This window comes from Copidosoma floridanum, unplaced genomic scaffold, assembly GCF_036245765.1.
Source record: "Copidosoma floridanum isolate Cflo_tuat_1 unplaced genomic scaffold, Cflo_Japanese_pri ptg000020l, whole genome shotgun sequence".
NCBI classification, from domain to species: Eukaryota; Metazoa; Arthropoda; class Insecta; order Hymenoptera; family Encyrtidae; genus Copidosoma; species Copidosoma floridanum.
The window spans coordinates 32,468,510-32,487,890 of NW_028321897.1; the positions used below are offsets into that span (position 1 = coordinate 32,468,510).

The window sequence follows — 19,381 nt, forward strand, 5'->3', positions numbered from 1 at the left end:
TCCGTTATTGTTTTTTTAAAAAAATTTTTGCAAATTTTATTCCTTTGCTTATATTTAAGATAGCCACTTTTTAAAAATGTTGTTGAATCAGTGAAAGCTTAGAAAATCTTTCATACGTTTTTGTATGTTTTATTTAAATACGAACTTTCATTATTATGTGGACCGTGTAGCATATGTTTAATAACTCATTTTGTAATTTTTTTGTTATTTGTGAATATTTCATTAGATATTATAAAGATATTATTATTATAGTATCTATGTTTTCAGGTGTAATTATTTATTATTAGGATATAATGATGTGATAAAATGTGCATGCAGTAGTCTACGTTTTTCTGAAACTTTTTTGTGTAAACATAAGCTATTGCTTAACTGAAAATGTTATTACGCGTTACACCGTCTAAAATTAATTGTAATTTTGTGTGGAATAGCCGATCTGTTTTATTTGGTATTTCGTTTGGCATTATTTTTTTTTTTTTTTTTTCTGGAAAATTAACTTGGTCCTTTATTATACGTCTATGGTAACGTGTATGTATATAGGCTTACAATTGTCTTTTTGTTTCCAAAACTATCTAATATTAAATAATCGAAGTGGATGACTTTTTTTACTACTTTGTAATTTTAATTGACAAAGTTTTTCGCACTCCAGCGATTTTCACTATAAATATAAGTGCAACGTTTCTATAAAGTAAAAAAAAAATATATATATAGATAGCGCAATTTAGATAAAAGAGGTAAATTTATAATAATTTGACATAATTTGAAAAAAAAAAAAAAAAAAATTATACGTACGTAAAGAAGCAGTTGGTATATGTACTGTATTCATGCAGCGAAAACAGTGGCGATGTGGTGTAGTGGACTGATAACTGATGATCTGATTAACAAACCGAGATACCGCATTCAAATTTCGGACAATGTACCAAAATTTTTTTCTCACGGTAACCAATATCATCGTTTTTTAATCATGAATAGATGATAATACGTGATTCATATTATAAAACGTACAAAAACATTATTATAAATCGAGTGACGTCACTGAACGGGCGCTAAAATTTGAGAGTGAAATGAGACTCATGGAACTCTAAAATCAAAAGTTTGAACAGTTGAAGAATTTACGCATTCCAAATATAAGAAGTGCTACTGTTGGTGAGAGCTCAGTAAGAGAAATACGTCAATTTAAATGCCTTGTGCAAAGAGACAAAGAGATAATTATTGTAGCTATTTATACATCGCCTAATACTTTTGTTAACAATATAATTGCATTTATCCTTGAACAACTATAAATACATACAGACGGGAGTTCTGCTATGCTTAAAAAATATTATAATAAGATTCCTGTGGTGGTAAGCGGAGATTTTAATGTTGACTTTTTTTCCAAAGTTGCTGTACCATTAATCCAAGTTTTAGAAGAAAATTTTAACTTAAAAATAATTAATAACCCATTCCAGTTGGAAGCCAAAATGAATTTTCAGTGTTAATATCAAAATTCAATGATAAATGAGCATTAATAAATTTTATACTTTTAAGAAAAATAATGTTAGTAAACAATTACCAAAAAATTACATGATTCAAAGAACAAGTTTCTTTATAAAAAATCTCAATGAAGCTTCGCTTCTGTCATGGATTCCGTGACCCATAGTGATTCTTTTTATTTCAAGATAGCACGTAAGATACTTTTCAATTGATGTAAACTGTTGGATTCTGATAAATTTTGAACAGTTGAGGTCATAAGTCTTCTTAATCAAGGGATGGGTAAATTAAATAGATAGTTTTTTGTTAGTGTCCTTTCGAAAACTGTGCTGGTATTTTTTAAATTATGAGAGGTAGATCGTGGAAAAAAGAGTGTCGAAAGTTTGGGACAGCGGATGATATTGTGGGTGAGTTTATGTAGAAATAAACCATCAAAGTATGTATGTATTTTTTTAATAGTAAGTAGGTTAAATCGTTTTAGTAGAATAGAGTAGTCGTGATCTAGATTTGTTATTAGGCAGTTGTTTTGTATAACGCAATTCGAAGTGCGCAATGTAGTACTTTGTGTAGCTGCTGAAAATCATAGAGTGTGTAAGCAGACCAGTTTATGATAATTATAGCAATATTTTCTGGAAATTTCAAGTTTGCCCTTAATTCATTTTTTGAGTTATAAAGCTTAATGATAAAAGTTAAAAGAGACATGGTTTTTTAACTTCAAACTCTATTTAAAAGTGACCACACTGCAAAAACTGGCTGGTAAGAGCTACTTACGATAAGAATACATGCCGTCTCCTAAAACTTGCTAGAATCAACTACCAACATCCTTGAAGCCATGCGCTGCACGCGGCGTATCGTACGTACTACAATTAAACGTCCTAATGTGGGACACTATAGAAATGAATAAGACTATAGGTTACTGGGGGTGTTATCTGACAGCTATAGAGCTGTGTCCATCAATCACTTGTAAGACTGGTACAGTACCATACAAGGCTGAATGCGTGATAGGTGCTTTGCAACTCGTACAGTATGCTGCGAATGGTGCTGCTACGGGACTACACACCATTGTGGAGTTGTACTATATGAGGGTAATAGTTCGTGCCAGCCATAGTTTTCTTAGTGCTATGTTGTGTAAAATACGGATAAGTATCTTATTTTACAGGTAATTGAATTTTATAAAAAAGCAACAGTTATAGTAACAAAAATACTATCAATAATAATAATAATAATAATAATAATAAATTTTTGTATGTTGTCTTGCCTCATATATATTACAATTCATGATATAATGTAAGACATCACTAATAGCACTAACATTATAAAGAAAGCAATATAATAATCAAGTGAAAACTAGAGAAACATGCAAGACAGAGGTAATGATCCACTGTAAAATTGTAAATAATATTTTCTTTGCAAAACAGATGCTTGATTTTGTTTTATCTTTTAGAGTTACCTTAAATTGGTTGGCTATGAATTTTTGTGTGACTAGGAAAACTCTAAAAATCTCAAGTAGCTTGAGTAATATTTGTTTAGCCGTTCGAGCAAACATGAGTTTAAAAAAATTGTATCTTGTTAAAACATATCATCATTTTATAAATAAATTGCAACTATTTAACCATAAGATCCGAAAATTCTAGCGTCGCTGGTTTCGAAGGAAGCGTCAGAAATTTTTATGAAAAAAAAATTGTTTTTGCTTTTATTGATCTTATTAGACAATTAACAAAAAATCTTACCTTTCTCATGTAAAAACTTCTGCAGTGATTGCTTTAAAACTTGCCATGTTATTTTGCTTTTCAACTAAGCAGTTTTTTGCTACTTAATTTGCAAGGCCACCTGTAAAAGAATTAATTAGTCATCAATACAGATTAAAAGATCTCTTCAGGAAGAGAATGCGCACAAATTTAACATTGTTCGACTTTCTGAAGCTGTTACAAAAAAGTGCTTTTTTAATAAATAATCGGCTTCTTGAAAAAACTATGCAACGTACCCCTCCAAAAAAAACACCATGTACATGCATGTGTTCTACGCGCCAGGCCTATAGTTTACCAAAGTTCGGTGAGCCTAATGCGTTTATAATTAATTATTCATTAAAAAAATTATCAAAATATCAACGGTTTTTGGCAGTTTCTTGCAATTTGTATCAAAAAAACGTTCGAACTGAAAAGTATTAGCGTTCATTTCATTAACGTTTTTAACATCTACAACTTCTACTGTAGGCATTGCTTCCTTATATTTAAAAATAATTCTTAGTCACTTGCACCTATATACACAATTGGCGCCGTCATTAAGTAATGCTATTTTTTACCGTGGTCACAAAGTGCAACTGTGGATTTGTGCCCTCGGGCCACACTTAGCGTCCTTTTAATTACTTTGAACCCATAGGCAAAAAAGGTTTTTTCACCCTTCGCATCTAGAGAATTTTTCTACAAAAATGTGCCCACAGGCCTAAAATTTTACTTTGCGCCCTCAGTAAGAAAGATAATGCTCGCGGCTTGGGTACAAACATACAACAACCGTGCCTTTTGGGCGTTCATGCTCATACCTTGTGTTCTAGTGACGTAATGTGCCATTTCTGCCCTAGCCCATAACAGAAAGTTGGTATTGCCTAATGTTGGCATAATACTGACATTAGCAGCGGCCAACATTGTTTGCCAGTAATGATCCGATAACATAGTTACAAAAATGGTTACATCAGGCCAATGTTCATGTCATGGTACTGTCACCGTACCATCTACCAACCCAATGCTTTTGTTTAAAATTAACATATCACATTCTACATTATATGCATTTTTATCTTCAACACAATGATATATTATATTACTGCTAAATAAAAATTGATTAAAAACACATTACTCACAATTATTTAATGCTATTCCTTTGGGATCTTCCTCCATCCCGATCTCCAGTTCCAGGGTACCACCACGATCATTATCCGCGATTAACCATTACTTTTTAACAATAGAATGTCTTTTTTAATTTTTTATAATTTCGTTTGAATCTTAACTGTTGCAAGTTTCAGATGCGTGTCAATTTTAACTTTGGCATTGACGATAACAGAACTTTGCTCATTGCGCGTTTTTCTTTTTTTTTTCATTGACAGCTAGGCATCAATGACTGCTGTGCTGAGATGGTCCTGATCAATCAGTGGTATATAATTTAATTCTTGTTAAATTTCTTCATCGATCAATACAGATATTACTGCCCTTGCATCTTTGTTTGATTTATCTTCCTCGTAACAACTGTCGTTTTCTCAGAAATAACCTGTTTCAAATGATTTTTTCAGATTTTTCAATTCTTTTGCCAGAGTTTCTGTAAATACGTATTTTAATTATTCTACTTATTAAATATACCTTAATAGGTGGATTATCTAATTGTATCGTTTTTTTTGGTTAAAATGTCTTTCGTTAATAACTAAATACGAGTATCTCAATTATGTAATATAGTAAGAAAGATGAACTCACTTGCTTCAGATAGTATGCGCACTAGGAATTTTTCCCATGAACCATTTTTGGTTCAGGAAGGGAGGAACTTTTTCTCTTCCTTTACCACAAAGGTATCGGAGGGTACTTATTTTCTGGTGGATATTTGCAAAAAACCGTTCCTTGGGTTTTGCTAACCCATGATTTTAGAACCAACTGAACGGCTTTTTTATCATCGTGAAGAGGTGTGAGTAAAGGGGGTGCGCGAAATAATAAAACGAGTATTACAAGTTAGACAACCACAAACCACAAATGAGTATTGAGAAGCTGACTAGCGAGAATGCCGCGGGAAGCTAGATCAGCCGGATTCTGCTTTGTCGAAATATAGTGCCATTTAGCCTGAGGAGTTAGAATATGAATGTCGGAGCATCTGTTTGCTACGAACACCGGCCAATGCGAAGGAAGATCGTTTATCCAATACAACGTATTCTTAGAGTCTGACCACAAATGTATAGGAGCTGAGTTCAGCTGAGTGACTTCGACGAAGCATCGTACGACCTTGACTAGCAATTGGGCAGCGCAGAGTTCCAATCTTGGAATACTCAGGACTTTAATAGGGGCGACTTTGGTCTTGGCAAGCTGTATTGAAACGTAAATAGCTTCACTTCGCCTAACCCTAAGATATATCACAGCCACATAAGCACCTTTGGAAGCATCGCCGAAACCGTGAATTTCAGTCGAGTCACTATTAATAGCATAGTGATTCCATCTGGGAATCCTGAGCTTGTTAAGTAGGGCATTTCAGTAAGCCAACGTAACCAAGGATCAGTAGCCAAGGAAGGTAACTCATCGTCCCAGGATAACTGCGTCAGCCACAAGGACTGAAATAAAATCTTGGCGAATACGATAACAGGCGCTAGCCATCCTTACGGATCGAAAAATGTTGACAGCTGCGCTAGGAGTCGCCGTTTGGTCCAAGGAATAACTGATTTTGAGACATCTAACTGAAATTTGAAGGAATCCGATTTAGGGTTCCAATGCAAACCGAGGACTGAAATGATCTCTTCGTTGTCATTAAGATACTTCTTACCAGATGAATACTCGACGGGTAGATCTTTCAGTAAACTAGTCTGATTGGCTTGCCATTTACACACAGGAAAGCCACCCAGCTTTATCAATTCGTACAGTTGAAGGCATTTAAATTTTGCTTCTTTGAAAGAATGTCCACTTGACAGACAGTCATCGACATAAAACTCTTGACGAATCACACGAGCTGCCAAAGGGTGAGTATCCGAGTAGTCAGTAGCCAATTGTCGAAGAACTCGTGTTGCTAAATACGGAGAGCAAGTCAATCCGTAAGTGACTGTCTTTAAAACGAAGATCTTTAGAGTTTTTATAACGGTGAAGCTCTTTATTGAACATCTAACCAAAGACACAAAACATATTAAATATACAAAGAATATTTTTATCGTTCGTACGAACTCACCGAAAATCAAGTATTGGTCTTTTGACCAAGCATAAAAATTTAGACAAAAAACATTATAAATTATGAGTACTTATCTGCTTTCACTTTCGACTAGTGCTATATACTACAAAACATAATGATGCACTCCAAACCTCAAGTATTTTCTCTCCAAAGAAAAAACTTAATTTTGTATTCTATAACCAGTATAATTTTGGGAGAAATTTTTTTTTTTAATGGGTATCGATATCAAAATAAAAACATTTTAGGCGATACAAAAATTATGTAATAAATTTTAAGCATCTCACAAATAAATGACTTTTGATCTTTATATGTACATGTTGGCATGAAAAAAATTTGTCAACTCCTTAAAAAACTTTCACACCTCTTACCTATTTGATAAATTGCTTTTCCATGTCCTTCTTGAAGTCTCCATTTCATTTGAGTAACCAAATGTTCAAATCTCTGATTAGATGGATTCACAAGTTTTAATTTGTATTCAATATTTCCTTGTTCTGGTTCCGGAGGTAATCTATCTCCGCTGTCTTCAGAAGTACTGTTGTTTGAATCTGACAAATCGATATCTTCATTTTCATACTTATCCAATGATAATTTTTTGAATTTTGAATTACTATTATCCGTGTTAAACAAATCTAAAAACGATTCCATCTCTGAAAACAAATGAAAAACTCTTAAAAAAAAATTTTTTTCAACTACATTAAAATACAAAGTAGCAGTTAACCGTATAATCAATTTCGGTAAGTGATGGAGAGTGAAAAATAAAGTCATGAAAAGTGTAACATCGATACACCAAAAAAAAAAAGCATTGCACCAGGCTTTACACTTCGCAACTACTTTTCCAAATTCTATATTCCTAGTTTCAAAACAAAAATTGAAAAATAATTGAAATGAAGTGCTTATCTAATAAAAGAAATATTGATTTTTGATAATGTATCCCATGATTTTACTTTTTATTTTTATCTTGTTTTGTATTCCTATTTTGGTTAAGGACGTTCGGTAGAGATAGAACCCTGATGTAAATCTTTTTGAAATTTTAACCAGACGTTCTTATTGTTGTTAAATGAAGCTGTTAAAATTTCAAGAGGTTCGTCTTTGGTTTCTAAGATATTGAATTTTAAAGTTCAGTCATTTTAGCACGGTCGCTAATGGCGAAACTTATAAAAACTCAGTTTTAAAAAAATTGGCGTGATGAATGTCTCTAATTTTTTTATATGTCACAAATGATGTTATTAACTATATGCACGCAAAGTTTCGCGACGATCATCTAATTAATTTATGAATAAAAAAATTAAATAATAGTTCGACAAAAACGCAAAGGCAACGTAGCAAGAAGCGGAAAATTCAAAATATTCTAGGACGTAAATCAGTAAATATTTGAATATTATGGTAGATATTTATGTATTTCTGTATAAAACATAAGCTTATATGTATATGTGTGCGAGTGTATGTACATAGGTTTCACCCGTTCCCATAACAAAACAATGTATTATAATAACACACATTTATTTTTCTTCATAAAATTTTTAATTTCTAATTTTTATACAATACAATTTCTTTACACAACATAATAAAATCACATGCTTGTTGTAATCGCAGAGACTAGAGTCTGTCTTAATTATTTAACGTATCACTTTCAATAAGACTTTTCAAGTTACACAAAAATTCAAGAATTTTGTTTACATTAGCTTCTCTTTTGAAAAAAGGATGTTGTTTTTTTAATAAAAACGATCGTAAACTAGCGTCACCCTCTATATCAACAATTACGTTAAAATCTACTCTACGAATGAGAGCTACGAATATAATTGTATGTACATGTATCTGTCACAAATCTTATTAATTATTTACTCATTTTTATGACATTTTTATAACGAATAAAAATCAAATACTTATATCTTTAGCACAAATACATTACAAGTATACGCATGCGCTGCCGTAACTAATGCAGCAGACAGTGCAGACACTGCTGAGTGCACATCACCTAATGTGTGTTTATATGTGTGTACATGAACACTCACACATTGGAGACCCATTCGGCGATGCCAAGTCTTCACTCATCGCTACTTCCCCCTTGCCCCGCAAGTGGTCCCGCCCCCCACTATCACTACCGAACGTCCTTACTTCAACCTACTGATAATCGTAGTAACCCAATTTTGTTTTAGAAATTTCATTACAAATACCAATGTTAATCAAAATGAAACTATAACATGACTATAAACATGAAATATACGTTATAAGGGAGTGAAAAAATTTGATTTCTGTCCTAAATTTTAATTGGAAGATATCCCATGTGTTTTTTGATTATAGTTAAGATTAGAAATTTTAACATTTTCATAGATAAACCTTAAAATAACATTAAAAGAAAAACTTTTCACACAAATTATTAAAGCCAAATTCACACCAATATTATAAGGTGAATATTCTGATAAAACATGTCTTGTTCTGTCTCATTTGAACTCTCGTGCGACTCTTTTCTTTTCCACCCCTAATTCTAATCCGTATATGCGTGCAATTTTGCCAACTATTCACCACTATTTTTTTCTTCAAGTCGATGTTTAGGATGTATCTAACCAACAAAATGAGCCAACGTACTATGTTAATTTGTACCCGTAAATACAGTGAATTATTTACAGTTAATAAGATACTACTAACAGATTTTTATATTTTTTTATCATTGAATATTTAATAACTATTGCTGATTGCACAAAATTGCACAAAATGACTATAAATAAATCATGAACTCTCTATTAAAACAATTATTATCTAACTAATTCATGGATAATAGAAAACCTTTTTATTTTTGCCGATTTTCCTTAATTAGGACGTCATAAAGATTGATAATTTTTAGCAGGTTGAGTAAAGTCCTTTCTGTAATTGGATAATTCTTTTACAAACTGGACAGATTGAGGCAAAATCTGACCGATACAATTTTTAATCGGCTGAACATTTTTTTATGGGTTCTATATAAAAAAAATATACCAATTCGAATTTCTTTTTTTTTTTTTTTTAGACTTATTTTCAAACATTTATAACTCCGATTCTTTTTCAGCTGGAGTAAATTTTTTTTCATTTTGAAGATACTGAAGTAAATTAAAAAAAAAGAAAAAATATTCACAACAAAATTTGTAAATAACTATATATTATTATTAACAATTTAAATCATAAAATCGATTTTTAACTATGGTCCTCAAAATTTAACGATTATTTAATACAACCATCGTATTCACCTTTGCACGCCTCTCCTTCTAACCATACATCTTTTCTCTCAATAACAATAATGGTTATCGAAATAATAACATGTTAGTAAATAAAAAAACATTTTCATATATATCTTGAAACATGACATATAATTAACTTAATGTCTATTTAAAGATTGTTACAATTGTTGTTTTATCATTTAATAAAAATATTTTTGCTTTTGGTCTCTGAAGAGAGATCGGTATTATGCAACGGAATTGTGAAGTGCCTTTTATTGTTCAAGCTTTTGAAATCGTTCTGACAATATTTGTTCTTCCTTATTCTACTGATCATTAGTTGAATAACGACACGTTATACTTTGCAAAGCTTCTACTGCCCAAGTGAATAATTCGCGAGGTATTTGAATAGGATTATTTATCCTTGTAAGACTAACTCTAGCAGCAAGTCGTTTTAACGTCCCACCAATTCCACCGCATGGTCCCTTGCCATGAGACGTAGTAAAAAAAAGCCATTCAGCAAATATTCCAAAATCTTTTACATGATGTGTAAGATTAATAAAGTTTTTTTCGCTTTTGTACTGTGCGCTTGCTTCGTCCAAAAAATATAATAATTTATCAACACCTTTTAAATTCGTCTCAATAAATTTTACAAGTTGTTTATGAAAAAGATGAACAGCAACTGTGTTGTAATGCAAGCATTCAGAAATGTAAACAAAACTTTTTACATTGAAGTCATCTTTTTTATCTTAATAGTAAATTGAGAATAGATGTACAGTTGCTTGATCATTATTCCAGTGCACACATTGTATGGAATTTTGTAAAACAAATGCATAATTTTCGCTAAAATTACATATAACAATACATTTATTTTTCATTAGTTTTTTTTTTCCAAGTCCAAGAATTCCATTTTTTTTGGACAAAAAAAGAATGAATCAGCAATTTTTTCAAGCCATTGCTTAAAAGTTGTGAAAATTTATCTACACTAGATTTGAAAGTTTGTAGTGAAGTTCTATTTATTGTCACCCACTGTTCGTACTGCACATTTTTAATGAATGTTTTATCGAAATTTTGTTGTAATCCTTCAATAACATTATCTACAACGGGACACTCATCGCATGATGCCAAAAGAATTAGTAGATTGAATATCACGCGTTATACCATCTTGACTATCATGATAATTAGATACTGGTCACTTGGAGTCAACTGTAATACATTTCAAATTCGCTCCAACTATGATGAGTTTAATATTTTTATGTATCAGACACAGCCACTGGTTCCAGTATACAATGTTCTCGTCGTATGCCAGCAAACTTTGAAAAACTATACGTAGTTGTCAGATACTCTTTTTTATATAGTTCTACAATTCTTTTAAATTACTCAAAATCAGCCGTTTTAACATCTGTATTTTGTAACCATCCACTATCACGGAGACAAAATATTTGTTAACGGGCATAATTTATGTGTGTTCATCAGACTGATCGAAGTTAATTATACTGTTAATAACATCCACTCTTAAAGATGGATGGCTTTTGGGACTTGGATTGCCTCATATTTCTTCACCTTTAACAATATTTTTGCAGTATTTATCACATGGCAAGTAGCTGTGGGAAAGTTGACCTGGATTTTTTGATAAGACCAAAATTTTTATTTCATGACATCGGTTTGTACTGGCGTTAAAACTTTTTTGTAAGGTTCTTAAAATTGCTACATCATTCTTATCTTCATCAACAACATCTGGATCATCGATGTTTACATGAAAAACTTTTTTTTTAATTGTCTCAGTAATTTTTTTGAACTTTTTCCTCAGAAAAACGTTTTTGTTTTAATTTACGCTTTTTAATAGGCGGTGATCTCAAGAAACGCAATCTTTTATTTAAACGATCAACACTGTTATTCAATAACATTTGGTTTCCACCTGAAGGTTCCGAAGTTCCATTACTACTCAATAGTACATCAGATACTTCGTTAGAAGACTCTAATTTATCTTCCTGCTGTAATAAATAAAACATGATTATGAGCATCAAGAATTAATTAAAAACTAAGTATACTCCATGGATCTCATGTCGTACAAGTAATACCATTTCAATTCTTTGTTGTAAAGCCTCAGCAGTCATTCGTACATTAAGTTGACGTAGTTGATCTGTAGTAACTTTTTGCAATCAAGACACTTTACTTGAGTGACCTTTTAAATTTAAAGGGTTGAAATGTCTGTCGGTACGAAAGTTCGTGCTTATTGTATTAGGCATCGTGCTGGTATTAAACTTTTCCCGCGCACAAGCCTGCACATGTGTGTCAGCCAAAACAATTGAAATGACTCGTCACTTTCCTAAAATACACACTACAAAGATAGTTTCGTAACCTATAAATTAAGACACGTTAGTCCAGACGAGACAACAAATTCCAAGCAGTTTTCACAAAAGTTCTTAGTAACTACCAAACAGAGATCAGAAAAACTTTTAAATGAAAAAAAATATTAATAAAGTAACTGCGGAAACTTTTAAAGAAGTAGGTGATGGAGTGGGGTTAAATGGGATGTTTGATACACTTGAGAGGTGGGAGTTGAAAAAGAGAATGACAGATGGGCTAAAAGTAAAAGAAGACCAGGAAGTGCAGTTAGATTGGGTAAGGATAGAGAGATCGGAATATTGTAATTTTTATAAATATATTAAACAAAAATTAGGAACGGAAGATTATTGGGAAAAGAAGGTGTGGGAGAAAACATTAAAGAACAATGAACAAGGCTCAGATGCGGGAGTGTAGGTAAAGCAGGCAAGAAAGGATTTTTAGATAGCACATACAGGGTATGCAAGAGAAGGGAGGAAAGTATTCAGCATATCTTTTATTGTCAGATAGCGAGGAAAAAAATTAATATAGAGTGGCCTGGAGCAGTAGAGGAAGTGCGATTGAAAGGATCGGAGGAGGCAATTAGACAAAGATTGCAAAGATTGGTCAGACTATTAAAAGGGGATCCGGTTGAGGTAATTTGCAAGTATGTTATAGAATTCAAGAAAGTGGCCAGATCAAGAGCTAAAGATAAATGGGGGGGGGGGGATTATTATTCTGAATTAAGGAGAGGACGCGTTTAGGAGTTTAGGAATAATTTAAATGAATAATGAGAATTTGTGAAGCTAGAGGATAATGTGCTTGTAAAGAAGGGAAATTGATGTACATGAGGAAGATAAAATAATACTAGATTTAGGAGCGAAAATTGTAAGCGCACGGCATGTCGTGTGAGGGGTAGAGGTATGTAAAAAGATGTAAATCTATACATGGAAAATAAATAAATAAATAAAATTTTAATAAAGTAACTGTAATGACAGCTTTCAAATGAAACTTATAATGCTTTCACAGAAGAAAAAGGTTGTAACTCTAACAATGTATTACATATACTAGAAGTTACAGGCTAGCGTACCAGCAAAGGTAACCAGTATATCTTGAGCACGTATTGCCCTCTGTAGTTTATTCGTGACCAAAGTCCGCCAAATTTAAAAGTAGAAACCAACAATAAAATGACAAAATAGACTAATAGTTTAATAACCATTAATTTTATTGAGAAAAAAGATGTAGGGTAAGAAGAAGAAGCATGTAAAGGTGTCTGCGTGCCACGTGTCGGTGCGATGTGCCACGCTACATGAATTAATGTACCTGTCCCAGAAATAGTAATCTCTACATTAATTAAAAACATATTTTTTATAGAAAAATCGACGTAGAATATGATGGTTGTACTAAATAATCGTTCAATTTTGGGGACCATAGAAAAAAAATCGATTTTAATATTTAAATTGTTAATAACAATATAAAATTAGTTATAAATTTTGTTATAAATATTGTTTTCTTAAAATTTACTTAATTATTTTTAAATTAAAAAAAAATTTACTCTAGCTTAAAAAGAACCAGGATTATAAGTGTTTGAAAATGAGTCTGTAAGGCAAAAATCACGTAACTCTTAAATTCTCGACCCTTTCTATCTAAAAAAAAATCTCGAACAGGTAGATTTTTTTTTCTACATAAAACTCAAAAAAAAAATTATCAGCCAAACAAAAAATGTGACGGTCAGAAACGTGTTCAGTTTATAAAAGAATTACTTGTTTGCGTGAAATTCTTCTCGTGTGGGTTACTGGGTAGAACGTAGCAGAACTTGATCGAGAAGCTCTAGTTGGTACGTCGACCATAGTTTATCTAATAATAATTACAGTAGTGCTAGAGGCCAAATAGCTCGTGAAACGTACTATACAGTGCGTCAAAAAATTGTGGTACGTGTGTCTAGATAAAAATTCTTGTGAAGTTATTAGGCTTAAGGCTAGCATTTTTTTTAATTAGCAGCAAACAAATCCGATTTGGTTCTGCGTACAATTTCTACTAGCCTAGCATTCAATTTTTTAAGAGCGACTCATGCTATTCTTTTTCCTCTTGCACGTGGTGTTAGGAATAGGACTATGAAGTCTCGGCTTTTGGCGCCAAGCATATCTTTGAAAAATTCCTTACCTCTTATTCCGGAACAATAGCGTCCAAGCCCTTAACTTTCTGGGTAATATGATGTTTGTTGATAACCACCTTTCGTAGGTAAACTACTGACGTCTCAACTTGTCGAAAGAATGCAGGAACATCCGTTACACCTTAAGTTTTTATAAAAATATTCCCTTTTTCGTAGTAACAAAAACCATCCACAGTGGCTTCTGACTAGTCAAGGCTGAAACTGTCTTTCATTGACTTAAGTAGAGGTTTGCTCATTAGCAACCAATACCTGAACAATAACTTCATAGCCGGGTGAATAATTTTTCATCCTTTTTGTGACTGTGAGAAATCTATTTCTGATTTCAATTTCAATTTCTTTTTACTACGAGTTCTCTAGTTATGTATCATTTTCTAGGCTACGTCAATTCCTCCTTCTTTAGTTTATGCTGTTTTCATGGTGGAGATCCATAATCTCTTCATGTATTTGTAAGAATTTTTTTTTAATTTAAAAATAGATCCGCTCTTTCGCTCAATCAAGTAGCGTTGAAAGCATTTTTACAACCTGCGGAGTATTAAGGTACTTCTCATTTTTGAAATAAAATTACCTTTTTTTGCTTCTTTCTCTACTTGACTTCTCAGCTCTGTAAAAAGCTTTCTTGATCTTTAGAGTACCGTCCAAGTTTTCTTACGCCTTCATACTAGACATGCTCACGTTACTAGCTACACTTGCCCTGCTTTTAACACTTGTACAGCTGTATCTCCATTGTAATCAAGTAAAGCAGACGATCCAAGAAACAAATTTTGAAATTGGATTAGAGCATTTCTGTCCCCTCCCCCTCTAAAATCCAGGGTGCCAGCAAGACTCACCTGAGCTTATATTGGATTTTACTGTCGGTGGATTCCTTCTGTAAGGTGAGGAAGCCACTTAGTGTAATTTTTTTACATCAAATTTGTTAATTTTTTTGTTTTCTAATTTTTGTACAGATTGGTAAGAGGCAACGCTACGCTTTATTGCCAAAAACAGAAACTGGAGTATAAACCAGGAAAACAGCATTTTCTGTTGCCATGAAAGGATTTGGGGCTAACCAGGAGTCACCAGTTTCCGTAAGTCTCCCTTTTGTTACCCAACCCACCACGTCTTTCATGATAATACATAACACGATGAATCTTATCCTGTGATACTATTTACGTAAAATTAAAAACTGTACGAAAAGTTATCATTATTATGTTTTACTGTGGATTATAATAACGATTAAAGCTAATGTTCAATCATTAATGATCACATATCCTTTTATAACAAAATTTAGTATTGATTTGATTACTTAACATATGTATTCTAAAAATATTTTTCAACATGATTTTAATGCCATTTTCAATTATAAAACATTTTTCTAGAATTATTTCTAGAAACTGAATTTATTTTTAATTTTAGCTCATGAGGTGATAAGTCTTCATAAATTGCATTTTAAACTTGTAATTAAAAATTTAACTTTATGTTTCCGTCAGATTTATCTGTTTCTTTTGCTGTTGCATAATCAATACTGTAGTATAACGTGGCAGTTTCTTCCATACTGTTTGGTATTTTATTGTTTAATAACTAAGTGTATTCGTTATGTGATGCTCACATGATTTTCGTTTGTATGATTCTTTAAAAAATAATTTATAATATAAGAGATATTCAAAAAATGTATTCACGTTCTGCATATTTTATAATATCTAGAAAACTGAATGTCATTGTGATCTCTGCAGTTTATTATTACTCCCGAAACTCCTTAAGGGGGCTCAAGCGAGCACTGGTACCAACCTAAAAATAATCGTGTCAGTTGGTATCACTGCTGCAAGTATATGTGCGAGCACCAACATGTATGTGTGTAACTGTAAAAACTATATGCTAATACAAGCAGAATACAACGACTTAATAAATACTTTACGGAATATCTTGAATTTTTTCAGGGTTACCTATATTTTGCAAGGTACCATCTGAAAGCTGAGATTTTTTCTATAAAACAGTTACTGTCCTAATATGTAACTCCTACATTATGGTTAGAAAATTAAAAAATTTTTATGTTGCTCCATAAGAGATTGTGTATAATGTGGGAAATTTGAAATTAAATATCTCTAAATTTTCTACTGTTAGAGGGGTAAATAAGGACAACGCTAAATTCAGTGGGTTCTTATCTATCAATTTAACTACCTACGATCTCTCTACTTCACCTGCTGGAATCCCCTTAAATAATAATACTGCTGAACTATGATTTAAAATGTAAATTTTGTATTTCTTTTTATGACGAAATACTCAAAATGTCATACAATAATACAAATTAGTAATACTTATATAAATTTAAATTGTTATTTCTTATGTAATGATGAAAACCATTAAAGTATCACTTTATCATTTTTCTGAGTCACCTCACGCACTAATAGGCCTATTAAACTAAGAAGAGACAGATATCCCTTACCTCTTCTTTTAATTAGATTTATAATAATTGATTTATGTACGACTTTGAGCTACTAACTTAAAAACACATTTAATTTTCTACATATCTTAGTTTGAAATACAATCTGTCTCTTATATAACTCTTTGGCTCATACGTGTCAAAAAAACTATTAAAATTTTTTTTTGTAAAACAAATAAGTTTTTTTAAGTATGATAATTATACGGTAGGTATATAAAATAAGCAAAAATAATATAAAAAATATACTTAAATCACGTATATATATTTGAAAAAAGTGTATCTCAACATATATAAAACAGTCGCATAATTATAATAAAACGATTGTTTATATGGTATGTAAGAATATTAGAATTTCACTCTAATTTATCGATGGGTAAGTATTAAATGCCAATAATTAAATTTATCGACATTTCCTATCCAACACACGATTGCTAAGGCAACTCAAATTTTTCAGTTAAAACTACAGTTTGTAGAAACATTGTCATACATAGCAATTGAAAAAAAGTGCCACCCCGACCAGGACTTGAACCTGGAACTCTTTTCTTTCTTCAACTTTTGGAATTTTTTTGATAGTCTAGATCGAAAGATGAGACATTTTTACGTAGATATCGACAATAAAAAAAGAGGGGTTTTTCGTTTTTATAACGTATTTAAACGATGAACGAGATGATGCGAGCTGCGGCAGCCGGGCCACGCGCGGCAGCAGCGCGTCCGCCGTGTGTCGTCTGCTACGGTGAGTCTGTTTGGCTATATAACATGTAATGTAGTAGTGGCGATGTAAACAACAATTAGTTAACCAGGGTTTACAATGGCTAAATAAAAAATGTTTTGATAAAATTTATTCATATTTACAACAATTTTATAATAAAGAAATAAATAATGATTAATATTGATTAAATATTCAAATTCCTTTAGCTTCTAGCGAATCTAATAATAATCTTCGAAGTTTTCCGAAATTAGGACAATCTAAACATTTTCCTAAAAAACAATTTTCGGAAGGATCATCGCAAACAATGGCGTTCAAACAGTCCGTGGAATTTTTAAGAGGTGTTGCAGTGGGTTTCGTTAATTCTTCTAAATTTAGTGCATCTAGCATTAGTTTTACGTTTTCGTGATGCACGCATACGCAAACGTTATGCATGCCACTACTTTCGGCTAAGATACAGTGGGGAGGTCTGAGCTATACGAATTTCGTGAGACCCACTTTGACATTTTCATGCTCTTCTTTAAATAAAATGAATAGTTCGTTCAAATTTCCAAGTAATAATCGTTTTTGTACATGAACACGTTGACCATTATCCTGTTTCACAGAAACATAATATTTTAATCCAGGCATCAAGCGGCTGACACTGTCACGCTCGTAAAAATTTTTTACGCAGACCTCAACATCAGCAGATAAAACTTTTCCTTTTTTTTATCGGGCCATGAGAGTATGCCACGTTCTGCAACTAAATTTAAAGCTTGCCTAGCTTCTCTATCTGTGCAACCAAATTCTTTCATAAGCTCTCTTCGGTTCCAAAATTTCGGGGCGAGGGTGAGCAACGTAATTCTCTCTCGCTTATCGTTAGATGATGCAAATTTCTCCTTCCGCCGCAGATCGCATCGTCTCGTTCGTCATTTAAATACGTTATAAAAACGAAAAACCCCTTTTTTTTTATTGTCGGTACGTAAAAATGTCTCATCTTTCGATCTAGACTATCAAAAAAATTCCAAAAGTTGAAGATCATGGAGATAAAACGTGTTTTTCAAACAAGTGCATTTTTCGAGGTTATGGGAGCAAATTTTTGAAAAACTGATGCCACCACTGTAAAGCTGAGGAAAAAATACGTGAGAATATGTTTTTAGATAATTTTTTTATCAAAGTTTTGACACCGAAACGACGAGTTGAAAACGTCGTGTTTGACGCCCGCGCGGGCCGTCCACCACGGCGCTGGGACAGCTGACGTGATTCTCCCTTCATATGGTATGTAAGAATATTAGAATTTTACTGTAATTTATCGATGGATTAGTATTAAATGCGAGTAATTGAATTTATCAACATTTCCCAACTAATATACGATTGCCAACGCAACTCGAATTCTTCAGTTAAAACTACAGTTTAAAGAAACATTGTCATACGTAGAAATTGAAATATTCTTACACACGATGTGAGCAAGGCGTTGGACTAAAAAAATCGCCGAAAAAAGTATAAATTCTAGCAATTGAGGAGAGAAGTCGCCGAGACCTCGATGGTGAAATTGGTAAGGTACTTTCCCGGCAAAAAAAGACTTCCAGGTTTAAGTCCTGGTCGGGGTGGCACTTTTTTTCAATTGCTACGTACGACAATATTTCTAGAAACTGTAGTTTTAACTGAAAAATTCGAGTTGCTTTGGCAATTATGTGTTGGATGGGAAATGTCGATAAATTCAATTACTCGCATTTAAAAGGATTGTTTGTTTATTTAATCTAGAAAATAAATTGAAGGTTTTGAAATAGAAATTAAATTTTATGTGTTTTCAATACATGTTTGTATGATGTAAATTAAAACAAATTATAACAAAAAAAAAAGTTTTAACTAATATACATTCAATTTTTTTATCAATACTTCTTGAAATTTGCATGTAGAGCATGACTGTCTTTCAATAAAAATCTAAAAACGACAATATTTCGACATGCTTCAGATGTCCTTTCCAGAGCTAAATGGTATACAAATTTACAAATATTTAAAGATAAAGTAAATGAAGACAAATATATTATTACATTAAAAAAGTACCTAACCAACTAATGTGGGAGGATAACACATAATAACGTCACACGAGAATTTGTTTAACATGGCTCCTGGATAATAACACGCTGGACAACAAAACTGCATAATTTGTACAAATGTGGATAAAAACTTTTTAGGTGAGGTAAAGATAGAAACATAAAATA

The 19,381-nt window shown here is 32.2% G+C and overlaps 1 protein-coding gene across 3 annotated transcripts in view; it reads right to left on the reverse strand.

Moving 5' to 3' along the window:
* Window positions 1-19,381, reverse strand: part of LOC106636373 (GTP-binding protein 2) — a 249,705-nt gene that overhangs the window by 173,307 nt on the left and 57,017 nt on the right. For all 3 annotated transcript variants that reach the window (XM_089593772.1, XM_089593771.1, XM_089593773.1), the window contains exon 2: window positions 6,738-7,016. In XM_089593772.1, the coding sequence (XP_089449898.1) occupies window positions 6,738-7,014 (277 nt within the window). In that variant the 5' untranslated portion in view covers window positions 7,015-7,016. The remainder of the gene's footprint in view (window positions 1-6,737; window positions 7,017-19,381) is intronic.